General features: G+C 44.1%; 1 protein-coding gene across 1 annotated transcript; it reads left to right on the forward strand.

The window, feature by feature from the left end:
* Window positions 1-213: 213 nt before the first annotated feature.
* Window positions 214-22,526, forward strand: tmem115 (transmembrane protein 115). The gene is made up of 2 exons (XM_070894964.1): window positions 214-1,343; window positions 20,488-22,526. The coding sequence occupies exons 1-2, from the start codon at window positions 490-492 to the stop codon at window positions 20,678-20,680; spliced, it is 1,047 nt and encodes a 348-aa protein (XP_070751065.1). The 5' UTR covers window positions 214-489; the 3' UTR covers window positions 20,681-22,526.
* The last annotated feature ends 239 nt before the right edge of the window (window positions 22,527-22,765 follow it).

Genomic DNA, 22,765 nt, shown 5'->3' on the forward strand with positions numbered 1-22,765 from the left:
TGATGATGTCGCGGGGTGACGATGTCAGTGCGGGGCCTGTCGCGAAGTGATGATGTCAGTGCGGGGCGGTGAGGGGCCTTTCGCGGGGTGATGATGTCAGTGCGGGGCCTGTCGCGGAGTGATGATGTCAGTGCGGGGCGGCGAAAGGACTGTCGCGGGGTGATGATGTCAGTGCGGGGCGGTGAGGGGACTGTCGCGGGGTGATGATATCAGTGCGGGGCAGCGGCTGAGAGAGAGGCTGCGGCGCGGACGGAGCGGGCTTGTGGTGTGGGGCCTGGGCTTGAGACAGTGCGCTCTGCCAGCTGACAGCCCGGGTGTTGTGGACAGCGGCCTAGTGTCGCGGGCCGGGCGGCTACGTCACCGCCTGTCTCAGGCTACGAGTAGCGGGCTGGTGAAGGCCCGGGCCGGGCGGTGCCGCCCATGCAGGGGCCAGGGCCAGGGCCGGCAGTCCGCGCCGTGAGCTGAGCCCGCCGAGCCCCAGCGGCGGCCATGAAGCGGTACCTGCCGGTGGCGAGGCAGCACTGCCTGGCGGCCGCGGCCAGCACTAGCGTGGTGGTGAAGGCCCTGTGCGGCACGGTGCTGGCGCTCTACTGCCTGTCCTTCGTGGCCGACACGGTGCACGGCCTGGGGGTCACCCCTGGATACCTCTTCCCGCCCAACTTCTGGCTCTGGACCCTGCTCACCCACGGCGTGGCGGAGAACCACCTGTGGGACGTGGCGGTGGGGCTGGGGGCCGTGGTGCTGGCCGGCCGGCTGCTGGAACCTCTGTGGGGGGCACTCGAGCTCCTGGTCTTCTTCGCCGTGCTCAATGTGTCGGTGGGCATCCTGGGCGGACTGTCTTACCTGCTGACCTACGTGGCCACTTTCAACCTGGACTACCTGTTCACCGTGCGCATCCACGGCATGTCGGGTTTCATTGGCGGCGTGCTGGTGGCCCTGAAGCAGACCATGGGCGACGCGGTGGTGCTGAAGGTGCCCCAGGTGCGGATGAAAGATGTGCCAATGATGCTGTTGCTGGTTGTGGGCGCCCTGCGGCTGGCCACGCTGCTCAGCGGCTCGCTGCTGGCATCTTATGGGTACGGCGTGCTGTCCAGCTGGGTGTACCTTCGCTTCTACCAAAAACACAGCCGGGGCCGAGGAGACATGTCCGACCACTTCGCGTTTGCCACCTTCTTTCCCGAAATCCTGCAGCCGCTGGTCTCGGTGGTGGCCAATGTGGTTCATAGTGTGCTGGTGAAGATCAGAATCTGCAAGAAGACAGTCAAGCGATATGATGTTGGGGCACCGTCATCCATTACAATAAGCCTGCCTGGCACTGACCCACAAGATGCAGAGCGGAGAAGGTACTTAATGCAACATTTCTCTCTCTTTCTAAAAAAATTATACTGGGAAATTTTGGGGCCATAGAAATTCTTTAGCAGTGCAACTCCATTACACAATCTGGCCAAATAGAGGTGCAAAGTGCCAGAGTTGAGGTAATGATAAATCTGTACTTAAATTCCATTATTATATGTGGGGCACCACATTGTAATACAGAGATGACCTATTGTCTGTGCAGCGTTATGTTGAGGCTCAATGGAAGCCATTCTGTTAAAACTAGCAAACCTAAGATGAGCTATTTTGGAAAATTCCAGCCTCAGTTTGGGAAGGCATTGAATGGAGGTGAAACCTTCCCTTTGCCTGTATGAGAGAAAAATTAAATTGAATGCATCCTGAACTGCTTTGTCCAGGGACCAGCACAAGTGATTATGGCTGAGGCTTCAGAGTAAGGAGTGTGTATGACATAAATGAAGGAAAATAGTTCAGCTGAAGGGCCCTCTGACTCAGGCAGTGAGTGAGTAGTTGAGTCACACAGACCAGGACAGACTCTGGCTCTAGCCCCGGACTCTGCTGTTTGCTAATCTGAACCATAATGGCAGCAGTAGTACTACAATTGATATCTGTATTCCCAAGTAAGGGAGGAGACAGGTTGTCTAGTTTTTCCGTTCCTATCCAGTGATCGCTGCTGGAAATGCACATGTGTGAGTATTGATGAGGACAGGCTTGGTTTACAAAAGAGAAAGACACTTGGGAGGAGGTAAGTCCTGGATTAGTTGAAAGTGAGATGAGAGATACTATAAACAGAAGATAGTTAAATTAAAGGAGGACCAAGTGCTGGGGTCTGACAAGATACATCTAAGGATCCTGAGGGAAATGTGGGAAAAATAGCTGAGGCCAATTAGTTTAACATCTGTGGTGTGGGGAAATCTGGAATCTTTAAAGATGAAATTATCAAATATCTGGATGAAGAGGAAATAATTAAAAGCAGCAAGCATGTATTTCAGAAAAGAAGATTGTGCAGATCGTGCTTGTCAAACCTGATTATGGGGGGAAATGCAGTGGATAATGGTGTACATGGACTTAGGAAAGCCTTTGTCAGGAGACTACTGGAGAAGATTAAGGGGCATGGAATTAGGGGTGGGTAGTAAATTAGACTTTTTAAAACTGGTTAGAAGATATTGTTGATGCTAATACATGTGTACTATAGATCACTTAATAGAAAGGAGGTGGAGGAAGAAATATTTCAGCAAATATGTGAAATGAGTTAAGTACATAGAATAATAATCATGAAGTTATTTTAACTACCCCCAAATAAACTGCTAAGTGGTAGCGACGGGTACAGGGAATGGAGTTTTTAGTGTGTGCAGGACTCCTTTCTTGTCCAGTATATAAAAAGTCCAACAAGAGAAGGAACACTACTGGATCCAGTAATGGGAAATGAATGAGAACAGAGAAGAGAAGTCAGCATCGGAGAACATCTGGGCAATCATGATCACAACATCATTAGGTTTAAGATAATGATTGAGAAGGATACAAGTAAGATAAAGACCAAAGTAATACATTGGGAAATAAAAGCTGATTTTAAGGGAATAAGCATGGAATTAGGGAAAATAAACTGGAAAAATTTAATGTCAAAGAAATAGAACAGCAGTTGGAAGCATTTAAAATGGCGATCCATACAGTCCATGAAAAATAGATCATTAAAAAACAAGAACAAATTAGCCAATAATGGCACTATGGATGAATCAAGAAATAAGGACAAAATTGAAACTAAAGAAAAAGGCATACACTAAGTATATAGACAATAAAGGAGAGAATGACATGGGAATATGAAGAGGTAATGAAAGAAGTCAAAAAAACAACTGGGAAGGCAGAGGAGCTACAACAACAACTTGTATTTATATAGCGCCTTTAACGTGGTAAACCATCCCAAGGCGCTTCACAAGAGCATTATAAAACAAAATTTGACATCAAGCCACAAGGAGATATTAGGGCAGATGAGAGGTCGGTTTTAAGGAACATTTTAAAGGAGGAAAGAGGTGGAGAGGTTTAGGGAGGGAATTCCAGAGCTTAGGACCTTGGCAGCTGAAGGCATAGCCACCAATGGTTGAGTGATTAAAATCAGGAATGCTCAAGAGGCCAGAAGTAGAGGAGCACAAATATCTCGGAGGGCTGAAGGAGATTAGAGATAGTGAGGGGCAAGGAAATGGAGCGATTTGAAAACCAGGATGTGAATTTTAAAACTGGGAGCCAATGTAGGTCAACAAGCACTGGGGTGATGGATGAGCGGGACTTGGTGCGAGTTAGGACACGAGCAGCAGAGTTTTGGACGACCTCAAGTTTACGTAGGCTAGAATGTGGGAGGTCAGCCAGGAGTGCATTGGAATAGTCAAGTCTGGAGGTAACAAAGGCATGGATGTGGGTTTCAGCAGCAGATGAGCTGAGGCGGGGCGGAGACGGGCCATTTTACGGAGGTGGAAATAGGCGCTCTTAGTTATGTCGCGCATATGTTGTCCGATACACCTTTTCAGGGTCAAATATGACACCCAAGTTTGCAAACAAACTTCAATTATCAAGGAATATAAAAATAAAGAAAATATTCTACAGAGACATACATAACAAAAGAACAGTCAGGATAAAGCCAAGAAGAGATACACATGATAAACTCACAGGTAAAGACATTGAAATGGTAGAAATATTGAACAATTACTTTGCCTCACTGTTTACCAGGGAGATTAGCTTGGTGCACATGACATCAGAAGAAAAGATCAAAAAAGATATAAAGACAATTAAGATGGAAAGGAGTGAGATAAGGGTATGGTAGCATAGTGGTTATGTTACTGGACTAGTAATCCAGAGACATGAGTTCAAATCCCACTACAGCAGCTGGGGAATTTAAATTCAGTTAATTAAATAAATCTGGAATAAAAAGCTAGTATTAGTAATATCCTTTAGGGAAGGAAATCTGCCGTCCTTACCCTGGTCTGGCTTACATGTGACTCCAGATCCACAGCAATGTGGTTGGCTCTTAATTGCCTTCTGCGGTTGAAGAAGACAGCTCACCACCATCTTCTAAAGGGCAATTTGGGATGGGCAATAATTGGTGTCTTGCCAGATCCTATGAATGAATTTTTAAAAAACATTAATTGTTAAACTAATCAAACTTAGAGGGGATAAAACCTGTGGTCCGGATGGATCCATCTGTGCATATTAAAAGAAGTTAGTGTGCCAGAGGACTGGTGGACAGCTAATGTGATTCCTATATACAAGAAGGGCGATAGAACAAGTCCAGGGAATTATAGACCAATTAGCTAATAGAGCCCTTGCTCAAAGGTGTAATAGAAAAACATCTAGAAACTAAAAATATAATGAAGAGTAGTCACTGCTGATTTCATGGGTAGGTCATGCTTTACCAACTTTATTGAATTCTTTGAAGAAGAACCAAATGCAGTAGACATATATTTGTATTTTCAACAGACCTTCGATAAGTACCACATAGTTAAGTGATAACTAAGATCAGAGCATGTGGAGTCGGGACAAGTAGCAGAATGGATAACAAACTGGCTACAAAACAGAATAGGGGTAAGGTAGTTACTCAGATTGGCAAATGGTGGGAAGCGATGTTCCACAGGGATTGGTGCCGGAACCACTGTTGTTCACCATTAAACCATTTTAACTCTGGAATCGGAAGTACAATTTTAAAATTTGCGGACAACACCAAATTAGGGATGCTGTCAATTTAGAGGAGGACTGTAACAAAATACAGGGAGACATTTATAAACTTGCAGAATGGGCATGTATTTGGCAAATAGGGAGGGGGGAACTTAAAACTATCACTATCACTAAAGAAAAAGTACTCGGTAAAATAATGAAACTAAAGGCGGACAAGTCCCCCAGACCTGATTACCTACATCCTAGGGTCTTAAAAGAAGTGGCTGTAGATAGTGGATGCATTGGTTGCAATCTACCAAAATTCCCTGGATTCTGGAGAGGTCTCAGCAGATTGGAAAACTGCAAATGTAACGCCCCTATTTAAAAAAGGAGGGAGACAGAAAGCAGGAAATTATAGACCTGTCGCCTAACATCTGATGTTGGAAAAATGCTGGAGTCCAGTATTAAGGAAGTAGTAGCAGGAAATTTGGAAAAGCATAATGCAGTCAAGCAGAGTCAGCATGGTTTTATGAAAAGGAAATCATGTTTGACAAATTTGCTGGAGTTCTTTGAGAATATTTGCTGGAGTTCTTTGAGGCCTCACCTGGAATATTGTGTTGGTCGTTTTGGTCTCCTAATCTGAGGAAGGACGTTCTTGCTATTGAGTGGGTGCAGCGAAGGTTCACCAGACTGATTCCTGGGATGGCAGGACTGACATGAGGAGAGACTGGATTGACTAGGCCTGTATTCACTGGAGTTTAGAAGGATGAGATGGGATCTCATAGAAACATATAAAATTCTGACAGGACTGGACAAGTTAGATGCCAGAAGAATGTTCCTGATGTTGGGGAAGTCCAGAACTAGGGGACACAGTCTAAGGATAAGGGGTAAGCCATTTAGGACTGAGATGAGGCGAAACTTCTTCACTCAGAGAGTTGTTAACCTGTGGAATTCTCTACCGTAGAGAGTTGTTGATGCCAGTTCATTGGCTATGTTCAAGAGGGAGTTAGATATGGCCCTTGGGGCTAAAGGGACCAATGGGTATGGAGAGAAAGCAGGAAAGGGGTACTGAGGTGAATGATCAGCCAAGATCTTGGTGAATGGTGGTGCAGGCTCGAAGGGCCGAATGGCCTACTCCTGCACCTATTTTCTATGTTTCTATGTAACGAGCAGGGTGGATAAGGGGGAACCAGTGGATGTGGTGCATTTGGATCTCCAGAAGGCATTCGATAAGGTGCCACATAAAAGGTTACTGCACAAGATAAAAGCTCACTGGGTTGGGGGTAATATATTAGCATGGATAGAGGATTGGCTAACTAACAGAAAACAAAGTCGGGGATAAATAGGTCATTTTCAGGTTGGCAAACAGTAACTAGTGGGGTGCTGCAGGGATCGGTGCTGGGTCCTCAACGATTTACAATCTATATTAATGGCTTGGATGAAGGGACCGAGCGTAATGTAGCCAAGTTTGCTGAAGATGCAAAGATAGACGGGAAAGCAGGTTGTGAGGAAGACACAAAGAATCTGCAAAGGGATATAGACAGGCTAAGTGAGTGGGCAAACATTTGGCAGATGGAGTATAATGTAGGAAAGTGTGAGCTTATCCACTTTGGCAGGAAAAATAAAAATTCTAATTATTATTTAAATGGAGAGAGATTATAAAATGCTGCAGTAGAGAGGGACCTGGGGGTCCTTGTGCATGACACACAAAGTTAATGGCCCAGAAATTTTGGTCGGAAGCTTCTTCTGGACGAGCGTCTCCGACCGGAGAATTTTAACGAAAGTACCTGCTGGTCCGTGAGGAGCCAATCAGGTTCAGTATTACACTGCTTTCTCATTAATAGCAATGGGAACTCCGTATCTACCAGTTCTCATTGCTATTAGAGAAAGAAAAAACTAACACACAAAATAAAAAACACAACTCGCATAATTGAAATTAAAGTTAATGAGAAAAAAAAATTCAGATTTTTAAGTTTTTTACATTTTATTTTTTATGTTTTTGTATGTTTTAAAACGCCTGTAACAGTTGGCTATGCGCCGGCTTTTATCAGGTGCAAGAGTTTTGAGGACATTTTCCGGGCAAGATATGGGTAAATCCCACAATCTTGCCCAAGCAAATGTCCTCGCTCCAGAGATGCGGAGGATCTGTCAGTTTTCAACGCATGCGCATTGTGCGCTGAAAACCGGTTTTTCCGATGCCTTCCTGGGTCCGTACACACTCCGGGAGGCCAGGATTTCTGGGCCATTATGCAAGTACAGCAAGTAATCAGGAAGGCAAATGGAATGTTGGCCTTTATTGCAAGGGGGCTGGAGTACAAAAGCAGATAAGTCCTGCTACAAGTGTACAGGGTATTGGTGAGGCCACACCTGGAGTACTGCGTACAGTTTTGGTCTCCGTATTTAAGGAAGGATATACTTGCATTGGAGGCTGTTCAGAGAAGGTTCACTAGGTTGATTCCGGAGATGAGGGGGTTGACTTAATCCTATACTCATTGGAGTTTAGAAGAATGAGAGGGGATCTTATTGAAACATGTAAGACACTGAGGGGGCTCGCCACAGTAGATGCAGAGAGGATGTTTCCACTCGTCGGGGAATCTAGAACTAGGGGGCACAGTTTCAGAATAAGGGGTCGCTCATTTAGAACGGAGATGTGGAGGAATTTCTTCTCAGAGGGTTGTAAATCTGTGGAATTCTCTGCCCCAGAGAGCTGTGGAGCTGGGTCATTGAATATATTTAAGGCGGAGATAGACAGATTTTTGAACGATAAGGGAGTAAAGAGTTATGGGGAGCGGGTAGGGAAGTGGAGCTGAGTCCATGATCAACCATGATCTTAATAAATGGTGGAGCAGGCTCGAAGGGCCAAATGGTCTACTCCTGCTCCTATTTCTTATGTTCTTATGTAAATGAACTTCAATAAAGATAAGAGTGAGGAAGTATATTTTGGTAGGAAGAATAAGGAGGTCACATACTCCTTGGAAAATAAGTGTCTAAATGGGGTAAAGGAGTGATCTGGGGGTACAGATACACAAATCACTAAAAGTAGTGACGAAGGTTAGTAAGGCCATTATAAAAACAACACACGGGTTCATTTCTAGAGGAATAGAATTGAAAAACAGAAGTTGTGTTAAACTTCTATCGCGCCTTGGTTAGACCACACTTGACGTACTGTGTAGAGTTCTAATCTCCATATTATAAAAAGGATATAGAGGCACGGGAGAAGGTGGAAAGAAGATTTACCTGAATGATACCAGAACCGAAGTTATCAGGAAGGATTGAACAGACTGGGGCTCTTTTCTCCAGAGGGGTAGTCAGATTAAAGGTCTTAAAGATTGTGAAATGGTTTGTTAAGGTAGATGTAGCAAAGTTGCTTCCACTTGTGGGGGAGACCAGAACTAGGGGCCATCAATATAAGATTGTCAGTGAGAAATCCAATAGGCAGTTCAGGAGAAACTTCTTTACCCAGAGAGTGATGAGAATGTGGAACTCGCTGCCACAAAGGAGTAATTGAGTATAAACGCATTTAAGGGGAAGCGAGATAAAACACACAAGGGAGAAAGGAGTAGAAGGATATAGTGGCAGGGTTAGATGAAGAGGGTGGGAGGAGACTCATGTGGAGTATAAACGCCGGCATGGACCTGTTGGGCCGAATGGCCTGTCTCTGTGCTGTAAGTATTATGTAAGGGGGGAAACAGATTCGGAGTTAAAGATAGTTTCTCAGTGGTTGGAAGTGGGTAGCGGTGTCACACATGGATCAGCTCTTGGATTTCTTCTGTTCACTGTGGACATCAATGATTTGGATACAGGACGAGAGGGAGTGGTGTTCAACTTTGTAGACGATACTAAAATAGGAGGAGTAGTAAATAATTCTGTGGACCAAAGGAAGCCACAAGGGGATATTGATTAGATTGTGGAATGGGAAAAATAGTGGCAGATGGAATTTAATATCAGTAAATGTGAGGCGGTACATTTTGGTTTAAAAAAAAAAATACATACTTTGAATGGGAAAAGGCAGGGTGATGTGGAAGAACGAGGGATTTGGGAGTTCAGGTTCACAAGATATTAAAAGCAGCACCTCAAATGGATAAGGCCATTAAAGAGAAATCAGAATACTGGGTTTTATGGCAAGAGCTATGAGTATAAAGTTGAGATGTAATCTATATAAGGTGGGAAGAGGGAGTACAGGAGGCAGTTAATTGTCGAGTCTGCGATTGTCTTTGCCCATCAAGATAACCCTGGAACAGTGAAAGGAATTGTCTGTGTAATGGTAGAGGCAGCGTGTCTGGTGTGTAGCCAGATTTGACTGTTGATGAGCAGGCTGTGAGGCAGCACTTCAATCTGTGGCCCTGAGGGTTGAAGATGTGAAGGGAGGGGCGAGGGCGTGGGGAATGTATGGTGGGAGACCACGAGGAGCTTGATTCGAGAGAAGGAAGCAAAAATCAAAAAGGACCACATTACAACAAAATTCTAAAGGGACAAAGAGTGTTAAAAAGACAAGCCTGAAGGCTCTGTGCTTCAATGCGAGGAGTATTCGTAATAAGGTAGATTAATTAACTGCGCAGGCAGCTATTAAGGAATATGATACAATTGGGATTACGGAGACATGGCTCCAGGGTGACCAAGGCTAGGAACTCAACATTCAGGAAGGATAGACAGATGGGGTAGCGTTGCTGGTTAAAGAGGAATTTAACGCAATAGTAAGAAAGGACATTAGCTTGGATGATGTGGAATCTGTATGGGTAGAGCTGCGGAATACAAAGGGGCAGAAAACGCTAGTGGGAGTTGTGTACAGACCACCAAACAGTAGTAGTGAGGTTAGAGATGGCATCAAACAAGAAATTAGGGATGCGAGCAATAAAGGTACAGCAGTTATCATGGGCGACTTTAATCTACATATAGATTGGGCTAACCAAACTGGTAGCAATGTGGTGGAGGAGGATTTCCTGGAGTGCATTAGGGATGGCTTTCTAGACCAGTATGTCGAGGAACCAACTAGAGAGCTGGCCATCTGGGTGTTGTGTAATGAGAGAGGACTGATAGCAATCTTGTTGTGCGAGGCCCCTTGGGGAAGAGCGACTATAATATGGTAGAATTCTTTATTAAGATGGAGAGTGACAATTGTTAATTCAGAGATTAGGGTCCTGAACTTAAGGAAAGGTAACTTCAATGGTATGAGACCGTGAATTGGCTAGGATAGACTGGCAAATGATACTTAAAGGGTTGACAGTGGATAGGCAATGACAGACATTTATAGATTACATGGATAAACTTCAACAATTGTACATCCCTGGAGTAAAAATAAAACGGCGCTAACAAGGGAAATTAGGGATAGTGTTAAATCCAAGGAAGAGGCATATAAATTGGCGAGAAAAAGCAGCAAACCTGAGGACTGGGAGCAATTTAGAATTCATCAGAGGAGGACAAAGGGTCTAATTAGGAGGGGGGAAAATAAGAGTATGAGAGGAAGCTTGAAGGGTCCATAAAAACTGACTGCAAAAGCTTCTATAGATATGTGAAGAGAAAAAGATTAGTGAAGACCAATGTAGGTCCCTTGCAGTCAGAATCAGGTGAATTTATAATGGGGAACAAAGAAATGGCAGACCAATTGAACAAATATTTTGGATCTGTCTTCACCAAGGAAGACTCAAATAACCTTCCGGAAATCCTAGGGGTTCGAGGGTCTAGCGAAAAGGAGGAACTGAAGGAAATCCTTATTAGTCAGGAAATTGTGTTGGGAAAATTGATGGGATTGAAGGCTGATAAATCCCCAGGGCCTGATAGTCTGCATCCAGAGTACTTGAGGAAGTGGCCCTAGAAATAGTGGATGCATTGGTGATCATTTTCCCACATTCTATTGACTATGGATCAGTTCCTATGGACTGGAGGGTAACTAATGTAACATCACTTTTTTTAAAAAGGAGGGAGAGAGAAAACGGAATTATAGATCGGTTAGCCTGACATCGGTGGTGGGGAAAATGTTGGAATCAATTATTAAAGATGAAATAGCAGCTCATTTGGAAAGCAGTGACAGGATCGGTCCAAGTCAGCATGGATTTATGAAAGGGAAATCATGCTTGACAAATCTTCTAGAACTTTTTGAGGATGTAACTAGTAGAGTGGATAAGAGAGAACCAGTGGATGTGGTGTATTTGGACTTTCAACAGGCTTTTGACAAGGTCCCACACAAGAGATTGGTGTGCAAAATTAAAGCACATGGGTATTGGGGGTAATGTATTGACGTGGATAGAGAACTTGTTGGCAGACAGGAAGCAAAGAGTAGGAATGAACGGGACCTTTTGGCAGGAAGTGACCAGTGGGGTGCCGCAGGGTTCAGTGCTGAGACCCCAGCTATTTGCAATATACATCAATGATTTAGATAAAGGAATTGAATGTAATATCTCCAAGTTTGCAAATGACACTAAACTGGGTGGCGGTGTGAGCTGTGAGGAGGATGCTAAGAGGCTGCAGGGTGACTTGGACAGGTTAGGTGAGTGGGCAAATACATGGCAGATGCAGTATAATGTGGATAAATGTGAGATTACCCACTTTGGTGGCAAAAGCAGGAAGACAGAATATTATCTGAATGGTGACAGATTAGGAAAAGGGGAGGTGCAACGAGACCTGGGTGTCATGATACATCGGTCATTGAAAGTTGGCATGCATGTACAGCAGGGGGTGAAGAAGGCAAATGGCATGTTGGCCTTCATAGCTAGGGGATTTGAGTATAGGAGCAGGGAGGCCTTACTGCTGTTGTACAGGTCCTTGGTGAGGCCACACCTGGAATATTATGTTCAGTTTTGCTCTCCTAATCTGAGGAAGGACGTTCTTGCTATTGAGGGAGTACACCAAGGTTCACCAGACTGATTCCTGGGATGGCAGGACTGACATGAGGAGACACTGGATCAACTGGGCCTGTATCCACTGGAGTTTAGAAGAATGAGAGGGGATCACATAGAAACATAAAGTTCTGATGGGATTGGACAGGTTAAAGGCAGGAAGAATGTTCCTGTTGCTGGGGAGTTCCAGAAACACGGGTCACAGTCTAAAAATAAGGGGTAAGCCATTTAGGACCGAGATGAAGAGCAACTTCTTCACTCAGAGAGTGGTTAACCTGTGGAATTCTCTACCGCAGAAAGTTATGGAGGCCAGTTCATTAGATATATTCAAAAGGGAGTTAGATATGGCCTTTATGGCCAAAGGGATCAAGGGGTATGGAGAGAAAGCAGGAAAGGGGTACTGAGGGAATGATCAGCCATGATCTTATTGAATGGCGGTGTAGGCTCGAAGGGCCGAATGGCCTACTCCTGCACCTATTTTCTATGTTTCTATGAATCAAAGCTGGAAGTAAAGAAGTGGGTGAGCAGGTTGATGGAAGCAGTATTGTCCTGGAGGAGGGTGGGGAGGTTGGGAGTCACAGAATGGCAGTGAAGGAGCGGGGAGGCAATGATTATTTTGCATGGGGTTAGGATGAAAGTAGTGAGATTGGAGGCCGGAAATAAACGGTGACCTCAATCTGGTACCTGTCCTGTAACACCTTCAGAGAATTGATATCCTTTGCCAAGGGCAGGCATCAAAACTGGACACAGTTCTTCAAGTGCAGAACTACCAAAGTCTTGTCTAGCTGAAGTATAATGCTCTTTGTTTATTTACGTAGAATGATGGTTACGCAGGAATGAATTACATGCTGGTATCTAATGAAGGTTATGCAGACATGGAGTGATTTACAGTTGAAATTTAGTGGTGGTATTTGGATGTTTATATATAGAATAACTGATGCCTAGGAATGAGTTCCAGGCTAGAATCTAATCGAGGGGAATGCATATTGTATTTTATTCTCTGGATGTGGGTGACAGTGGCAAGGCCCATCCTTTTATTTATTGGCCATCTTAGTTGCTTGACAAGATGGTGGTGGGCCTTCTCCTTGAACTGTGCAATCCTTGCGCTGATGGTGCTCCTGTGATGGTGTTAGGTAGAGAATTCCAGGATTTTAACCCATTGACGACGGAGGAACAGTGATAAGTCAGAATGAAGTGTGATGTGGATTAGAATTTGGAGGTGATGTTCCTATGAAGTTGCTGCTCTTGTCCTTCTCAGTGGTAAGAATCGCAGGACAAGGTGACTCTTGTAATAAGCTTAGTGAGTTGCTGCATTGTGTTCTGTAGATAGTTCATGCTGTAGCCCCTGTGCGTCAGTGGTACGAGTGGAGTCCAGTGGCAGGAACGCTGATCAAGCCGGTTGTTCTGCCTTGGATATTGTTGAGCTGCTTGAGTGGTGTTGCACCCGTCCAGGCAAGTGGTAATTATTCAATCACATTCCTGACTTGTGCCTTTTAGATGGTGGTGAGGTTTTGAAAGTTCAGGAGATGTGCCACCTGTCACGCTAAGGGAATCGAGGGATATGGGGAGTGGGCAGGGAAGTGGAGTTGAGTCCATGATCAGATCAGCCATGATCTTATTGAATGGCGGAGCAGGCTCGAGGGGCCAAATGGCCTACTCCTGCTTTTATTTCTTATGTTCTGTCAGAGTACTCAGGATCTGCCTGCCTTATGTAGCCATCGTGTTGATCGGCTGGACCAGTTAAGAGGGTGATGGTGGGGACTCTGATGCTGTTTAAGGTGGTTGAGCTTTTTCTTGTTGGAGATGGTCATTGCTTACCTAGCACTGTGTGACATGAATGCAACCTTTTCAACCCAAGCCTGGATGTTACCTCGATCCTGCAGTAGGTGTGCATGGGCTGCTTTGTCATTTGTAGAGTCGTGAATGGAGCTGAACACCATGCAATTATAAGTGAAGGGCTCCCACTCCTGACTTTATGATGAAGAGAAGGTCATTGATGAAGCAGCTGAAGATGTTTGGGTGAAGGTTGCTGCCATGAGGAACTCCTGCAACAATGTCCTGGGGGTGTGATTATTGGCCTCCAACAGCCCCAGCCATCTTCCTGTCTGTCGGGTATGATTCCAGCCATAGAGGCTTTTCCCTTGAACCCAATGACCTCAGTTTTGCTAGGGATCCTTGGAGCTACATTCGGTTGAATACTGATTTGATGTTGCGGACAACTTCTTTCACCTCTCCTTTTGCATTTACGTCTGGATCAAAGCCAGTGATGAGATGTGGAGCCACGTGATTCTGGGGGAACTTGGATGCAGGTTATTAGTAAATAGACGCTGCTTTGGTTGACTGGGCAGAAATAGGCCAGGTTGTTCTTTTTGTGTGTAGTTGGGTAGATGCCAGTGTTACAACTGCACTGGAGCAGCTTGGCTATGGGAGCAGCTAGTTCGGGTGAACAGATCTTCAGCAAACAGCTAGGGCGTTGTCAGGGCCCATTGCCGTACACCCAGCTACGTAATGTCATGTGTCGCAAACGGAATTGTTTGAACACTGGTGTCTACAATGTTGGCATCTGTGAAAGAAGGCTGAATAGTATTCTAGCATGAGTTAGAGGTTGAATTTAATCGAGGTTTTGATGATTAATATGTAGAATAATGAATAACCAGGAGTGGATTACAGGCTGGAATCTAATTTAGGGGTTTAAATGGTTTTTAGAAAAGCAGACAGGAGAGGCAAGTTACGGATTGGTATATAACCATTCGGTTGATTATTTTATCCATTGAATTATCCTTCATCTCCAAAGGACCTCTCCCAACTTCAAAAACTGGCCGCGCATCATAACATTGGACTTTGTTTTAGATTTAATGTATTAATCACATTTACATAACAAAAGATGAGCTAGAAAATAACAGCAATATAAGGCATAGATATTTATAGTTGAAATCCTTAAAATTAGCTCCTTGAAAGGAAAGCAAAAGAGTTCAGTTTGAACACAGCTATTCTTCAGTAAGTATCTTGTATACAGTGTTTATAGTATTCAAACAGTTGTAGCTGCTAAAGACCCCGGAAAGGTGTTACTGGGCGTTGCTGGATCTGAAATAATGGCAGTCATACATACATTTGAGCAAATCAGTCTGTGTTGATGGTGGCGATGGGAGTGGGCTCATTGTGGAATGTTAAAAATATTAAACTCAAGGGCTTGAGCACATAATCTATGCTGACAGAGGGAGTGTTGTCAGAGGTGTCGCGTTTCAGACGACAGTGAAATGATATAAGGATGATGGTTAGGCTGAGGTTTTGTACTTGGGTCATAACCTGATGCCTGACCAAGTGACCACAGACTGCACCATGCCCTGGATCTGCCAACAAACACAATACAAATAGGGGCATTTCTCAGCTGGACTATGATCGCACTCACTCCAAATTGAGCAAAGTAGCCACACGGTGAACTGACAATCCGGAACTTAATAAAGTGGTCTGGTCCACAGGGGCAGAAAATGCCATGTACAGATCCCCACACTAGCTTGTCCTGACTAGCCTCAAGTTTTCAAGGTGTCAGCCACGTCTCAGTGGGTAGCACTCTCACCAGAGTCAGAAGATCATTGGTTCACGTCCCGCTCCAGAGACTCGAGTACAAAATCCAGGCTGACACTCCAGTACAGTACTGAGGGAGCGCTGCACTGTCGGAGGTGCCATTAAACCGAGGCCTCGCCTGCCTTCTCATGTGGACGTAAAAGATCCCACGGTGCTATTCGAAGAGCAGCATGGGGGTTCTCCCCAGTTCGTGGCCAATATTTTATCCCTCAGCCGACACTTAAAAGCTGTTTGTGGGAGCTTGCTGTACACCCTTCCTACATTACAACAGTGACTACACTTCAAAAAGTAAAGCACTTTGGGACATTGAGGTTGTGAAAGATGCCATACAAGTGCAAGTCTTTCTTTCACAATCCACACTGACTCATCACAAAGAGGCATTGGTACAGAGCATAGTAAACAACACTGGGAAAGATTACTCAGTTATTTACACATGTTGTAAACTATTGCTGTGAGAAATGGCTTATTCTACACTTGAAAAAAAATGTCATCCAAACCCTTTGGAATCTACAAGTGTATTTAATAGTATGTCTTGACCACAATACATTAGTACAGTTACAGTCTATTCATGACAAAAATGTGCATTTGTTGCAATGGACCATTGCCTGCAAGGATAGAGAGAGCAAGGTTATCCAACATGCTCCAAGTTCCCAAAACATGCTGTCAAGTATCAAGCTTAAAGTTGGCGAATAAGTCAGAAATGCACCAATTTGGTCTTATTTTAACTTCGTAATGGTCCCTTTAATTCAGGCACAAGCCACAAGTTTAAAAGAAAATTAGCTACTAGAATCATGTCCCAATTAAATTCCATACAAATGTTGCCCGTGCTTATCTCGAGGGAGGGGAGCCTTGAGTTTAATATTTTTAACATTCCACAGCATAGATTATGTGCTCAAGTCCTTGAGTTTAATATTTTTAACATTCCACAATGAGCCCACTCCCATCGCCACCATCTTTCCAGATTGTAGAGCTTGAGAACAGAATATACACCAGAGGATAGACTATACAAACACACACACAGGAAAAGATAACTGTGGGCACATATGCATGATAATTTCAGATGAGGACGGCCATTCAGCCAGTCTTGCTTCATCTGTTCCGCAAGATCCTAAGTCACCCCATTGCAACATCCAATTGTTTCTTAAATGATTCTAGGCTTTTCACCTCCATCACTCTGTTTACAAAAACCTGCCTGAATTTACCTTTCACTGGCCCATCTATCTTCAGCTGCTTCATCAATGACCTTCCTTCTATCATCAGGTTAGAATTGGGGATGTTTGCTGATCAGTGTTCAGTTCCATTTGCAACTCCTCAGCTAATGAAGCAGTCCATGCCCATATGCAGACAATATCCAGGCTTGGGCTGATAAGTAGCAAGTTCATTTTCACACAAGTGCGAGGCAATGACCATCTCCAACAAGTGTTAGCCTAATCATTCAACGGCATTACCATTGCCGAGTACCTCCTGGGGATTACCATTGACCAGAAACGCAACTGGACCAGCCACTTTAGTGCCGTGGCTACAAGAGCAGATCCATGGCTGGGTATTCTGCAGCGAGTGTCTCACCTCCTGACTCCCTAAAGCCTCTCTATCTCGTCAGTGCATTGATAATGCAACAGTGATACCACCTCCCTACAAACTATATACTGCACAATAGTCTAGCATGAGGCCATGCTTGAAGGGAGCACGCATCTGAGAATTGGCCCGAGAGTCTATGACCTGCACTGCCTTTGGGCACCTACAAGGCGCAAGTCAGGAGTGTGATGGAAAACTCTCCACTTGCATGGATGAGTGCAGCTCCAAAAATTGCAAGCTTAGCATCATCTAGGGCAAAGCAGTCCACTTGATTGGCACTCCACTACCGGCGCACCGTGGCTACAGTGTGTATCATCTACAGGATTCACTGCACCGACTCACCAAGGCTTCCTCAACAGCACCTCCTAAAGCCATGGCCTCTATCTTCGACAGCACCTCCTAAACCCGTGACCTCTACCACTGAGAAGGACAAGGGTAGCAGGCACATGGGAGCACCACCATGTTCAAGTTACCCTCCAAGTCACCATCCTGAAGGCAGTGCAGGTCATAGACTCTTGTGCCAATTCTCAGATGTGTGCTTCCTTCAAGCATAGCCCCATGCTAGGCTATTGTACGCTATTTACAGTTTGTAGAGAGATGGTATTACTGTTACATTATCAATGCACTGAGGAGGGAAAGACTACATTAGATACACATTTATTAGCTGTATGGGTAGCACAATGTAACTCAGTCCTACATAGGATTAATTCCTAATCTCAGCCATGCAACTGTGGGAAAGCAAATCTAGCTGAAAAGTTATCCTGAGCTACTTTTCATAGAATGATATAGCACAGAAGGAGGCCATTTGGCCCATCATGCCTCTGCCAGCTCTTTGAAATAGCTAACCAATTAGTCCTACTTCCCCTGTCCTTTCCCCATAGCCCTGCAATTTTTTCCACTTCAAGTATTTATCCAAGTTCTCTCTGAAAGTTAATTGTTTCCTGATGATTGAGTTCAGACTGATTGCTGGAAACCTGCTCACCGGTTTGTTGTGCCACTTGGGGCAGTGCATTCTGTGTGAATCTAATATCTGGAATATTCTAAATGCCCATATAGTTTAGCACACTGTCCTTTCACCTTTGGGACGTCCGCTTGAGTGCAATCTAGAGCGATGGGGATGAAAGTCTCCTGTCGCTACTGGCTTGTTTGATGACCAAATTAGTATTGGAAATTTCTGCTGCAGTCAGATTGCAGTTTTAAGCTGGATTAAGGCACTGAGACAGTCGTGGCACAGGTGTGAATGCCTTTGGGTGCATTGCTGATTCTCATTTCCAGCTGAAACTGCCAAGAGTGTCTGAAGCCAGATACTGTGACAATGTGGCAAGTACCATGTGCAGTCTCCTGTGGTTTCTCCACATCCTAACTCGTGGTCTTCATTTTGTCCATTTCAGAAGGATGAGGGGCTGTGTGAACCTGCCAGCATTCTAACGCACGACCCTCTAGCCCAGAGTCTGGCGCTGAGCTGCCCGATCTGTGATGAAAGACCGAGGAAACACTGCTGGGAGTTGGTGCTCAACTTGCTGAGCTTAATAGATCTGTGTCAGAGTAGAGTAGCCTGCATCCAAACTGTTGTGTATTTGCCCTGCCGCATCCTGAGATGCCACAAGTGGACAAATGTTAAAATTTTTGTGACTTATGCCAATCGAGGTGAGGGATGACTGTGCTGAGGGATGGAACATTTGTCCCACTTTTGTCACCAACTGTTGGCATTGAATGCTCCCAGATCAGGTATAACACATCCAAATGCAGAGTAAAAACTCCATTCTAGCCTGAGAAGTCTGCCTCATACCATGCTAAATTCAAATTTTCCACTTCACACACCTGTGGCCTGAGTGAGATTGCAAATTTGGTGCAGAATTATTGACCATTTGTGCTGCCTCCCCCTAGGAACTAGGTTGTGATGATCCCAAACTTACTTTGCGTGTAGGATTCTTGTTGCCAGTGGAGAGGAGACTGATGATCTGATCACCATAAGGTGGATTAAAACGTGGAAGCAGATTTGAAAGAACCATTTGTTTACCCCCAAAAAACCTCACCTTTGTGGAAAAATAGTGACTGAATGTGGAGCACGCTGTGATGCTAAATTTTCACCCAGGGAATGGTGTACAAGTCCCAAAGAAAAAATTCTGTTTGATTTCTTTGCTGCTTCTAACCAGGGAATGGGAGTGAATCTGTTGGCATGATCAGGAATACTTCCAAATGGATGACTATGAAAATAAGTGTGAGGTAATGCATTTGTGGAGGAGCAACAAGGAAATACACAATAAATGGGAGGATACTGAAAGGTGTGGAGGAACAGAGGTACCTTTGGAGTATATGTCCACAGATCCTTAAAGGTAGCAGGACAGGTCGATAAGGTAGTTAAAAAGGCATACAGAATGCTTTCCTTTATTAGCCGAGGCATAGAATACAAGAGCAGGGAAGTTGTGCTAGAACTGTATACAACACTAATTAGGCCACAGCTGGAGTACTGCGTGTAGTTCTGGTCACCACATCACAGGAAAGATGTGATTGCACTAGAAAGGGTGCAGAGGAGATTTACGAGGATGTTGCCAGGACTGGAAAGATTGGATAGACTGGGGTTGTTTTCCTTGGAACAGAGGAGGCTGAGGGGAGATTTAATTGAGGTGTATAAAATGATGAAAGTCCTTGGTAGAGTGGATAGGAAGGACCTATTTTCTTCAGCAGAGGGGTCAATAATCAGGGGGCATAGATTTAAAGTAGTTGGTGGAAGGATTAGATGGGGGGATGAGGAAACGTTTCTTCCCCCAGAGGGTGGTGGGGGTCTGGAACTCACTGCCTGATAGAGGCAGAAACCCTCATCACATTTAAAAGGTACTTGGATGTGTACTTAAAGTGCCATAACCTATAGGGCTACGGACCTAGTGCTGGAAGGTGGGATTAGGCTGGGTAGCTCTTCTTCGACTGGCACAGACACGATGGGCCAAATGGCCTCCTTCTGTGACGTAATTTTCTGATAAGATAATGTCTTTAATGTTGGATAGTGTGTGAAACCTATATCTGCATTTGATAAGGAATTAGAAGGGAACAACTGACTTCCTGCAACTGCATTTCTTTGAAACCAAATGTACAAACTGGCACTGGCAGCTAATTCAGACACGAATGGCCCTGCACTTGCAATGAGTGCTAGGCATCCCCATGTGCTCCTACCTTTGTAAAGGTCACCAGAGCTTCTATAGCTGTTGGACAAGAATTTTCTATTTACACCCCATAATCCTGAAATACTTTTTGTGTTAACCGCCTTGGGATTGGGTCAGAGCTAAGACTATGTGTATCTCAGGATGCACTGCAGTGGTCAAAGGTTTGTTCAAGGGATTAACAGTGAGCTGTACGGGTGGGCATAAAGCAGCCTAAAGCAGAAAGAATTGGTAGCATCTGAATCTGTTCTTGTTGCAGTTTATTGGATTTGAAATGATTTGGGTGCTGGATATGTGGTGAATGTTTGAGCTGATGTGTACTTTGATTAATCCAGATCCTTTTATATTCTGCTCTTCGCCCCCAGACAGTTGGCGTTGAAAGCTCTGAATGAACGACTGAAACGTGTTGAAGACCAAGTCGCTTGGCCCAGTATGGATGAAGACGACAAAGACGATTTGTCTGATATGGCTTTGCTTCCAGAGATCAGCAGGATTGAAGATGATGATTCTGGAGCAGCAGAACACATTGCATTCCAAGGTCTTTCATCAGGATCTTAAGAGACCATCAATGGATGAGTTGTCCAGTTGGGTGGGAGCAAAAGTGGCTTCAATGCTGCACACATACCCACCCCACCCCCCCAATATGCGTCAGTACTTCAAACTGTTTGACTCCAGCACCTACAATCTCTACGGAAAATAAGTGCTGCAGTAAAAAGACTATAAAGGCCTGTGCAACTGTGGTGCTCATAGCCAGGCTTTGGCAGGATTTAATGATTTTTAACTCTAGCTGGTGGCTATAACTATTAGAGATGGCATTTGAACTGGTGATGAATTAGAATTTTTGCTGTTCTGAAAATTCATTAATTTACAGTCTTATTTTGAAGTGTCCTTTTCTGATTAGAAAGAGCAACTACTAATTAGTTTAATTGCAATGTAGTAAAGAAGGTTGCGAGGGGGAGAAGATGTATGCTGCCACTGAGATCAGATCTAAAGGAACAGTCCGAAAACACAACTTGGTTGTCAAGTTGTCCTTTTGGGTAATGTGCCAAAAAGAATATTCCACATTGCAAGACCATGCCATCTGTGGGAAACTGAAGCTGGCACCATTGAATACCCTGTGGCACTAGTTCTTTATTTCTGGAGATCGCCGTTATTGTATCTGAGCTTGTCACATTCTTATTTCATTCGATTCACCTTTTGCAATTTTTTTCTTTTCACTATCTTTTTGCCATCATGTCTGCAAGATTTGTAATATTCCAGGTTACATAAGGGTAAACAGAATCCAAACTTGGATCATGTTGGGTAATTTGATGCCCTTTCGTACTCCCTTATTGAGCTTCTTTCTTTGACATCACTTTGACCCTTCAGTCAAGAGTGCGGACAGTATGGTCCCTCAGTAAAAGTTGTTTCAATCTTGGTGCAGATTTTCTAGAGAGCAAAAGTGTCCCCCCCACCCCCCCCCCAAATCCCCACTTCGCCTCAGAAATGAATAGATTCGAACGGTTGACTTCTCGAAGGGCTGGCAAATTATTGGTTCTGCTGAATTTTCTGCGTAAATAAAAGCTGTAAAGGCAATTGTTCTAGGTGTATTGGGAGTTGGATTGAATAGGGTGTCTACCATTGTAAAAGGGGCAGTGAAGGTTTTTGAAAACAACCTCTTCGAGCATCCACTGACTTCCTTATTAGCCTCTTGACTTGTTTTCTTTGTGAAGTATATAGATCGGAGAAAGCCCAGTTCCTTATTTCTGTCCCTTATACAAGAACTAACTGTTATCACATACTGCAACATCCCAAGGAGTTTCTGTTCCAGTACTTATTCAAGTAGCAAACAGAAACAGCAATCTGGCAAATCTCCATAAAGCATCTATGATGGGACAGGGATACTGAGACCTCCATGAACTGGGATAAGAAATCAGTACAAAAACCCTTTTGTTTTGAGAGTCCCATTTAAAAATGTTGGCAAAACGATCTCTTCCTTTCCAATCCAGTACTTTTGATAAGGTGATAATGTCAGGCAGTGCTGAGTGGACTGTGAGCATTTTGCATAGCTTTGCTGTACCAGCACCATTCTAATTTTGTCTAAGAATTTGATAATCATTATGGTGAACATATAAGCAAGGAAGTAGCTTAGCATTTTTAATGCATTTAAATGTGTAAGATACTTTAATGTAAGATTATTTTAAAAACAAATATTACTCTCATCTAAGTGATTTAATGTCATGTTTTGATTTTCTGTGGGTGAATTGTCATTGTCTTAATGCTGTGCTGTGTACTTTACCAGAGTAGCATTTACCAACAGACTAATCTCTTACTGGGCTTCACTTAACATTGTAGGTTTCTTTTCGTATATCCCTATGTATCATAGTTGCGCAGGTCAGTCCAATAAACTTTGCAGTCTCATGTGTTCACTTCTCAATCCCAAAAACATCTTTCAGTTGAATTGATAAACCTGGCTTTTTTTTTCCTCAAACATTTTTTTTGTTGTTTTTAAACTTGTGCTCACAAGTCATAGGGTGCAATAGTGTAGTGGTTATGTTAATGGACAAATAATCCAGAGAACGTGAGTTCTAATCCCACCATGCTGGTTTGAGAATTTGAATTCAGTTTTTGTTAATCTGGAAATTAAAAAAAAAAATTGTACAT

Source organism: Pristiophorus japonicus, chromosome 12 (genome assembly GCF_044704955.1).
Source record: "Pristiophorus japonicus isolate sPriJap1 chromosome 12, sPriJap1.hap1, whole genome shotgun sequence".
In the NCBI taxonomy this organism is placed as follows: domain Eukaryota; kingdom Metazoa; phylum Chordata; class Chondrichthyes; family Pristiophoridae; genus Pristiophorus; species Pristiophorus japonicus.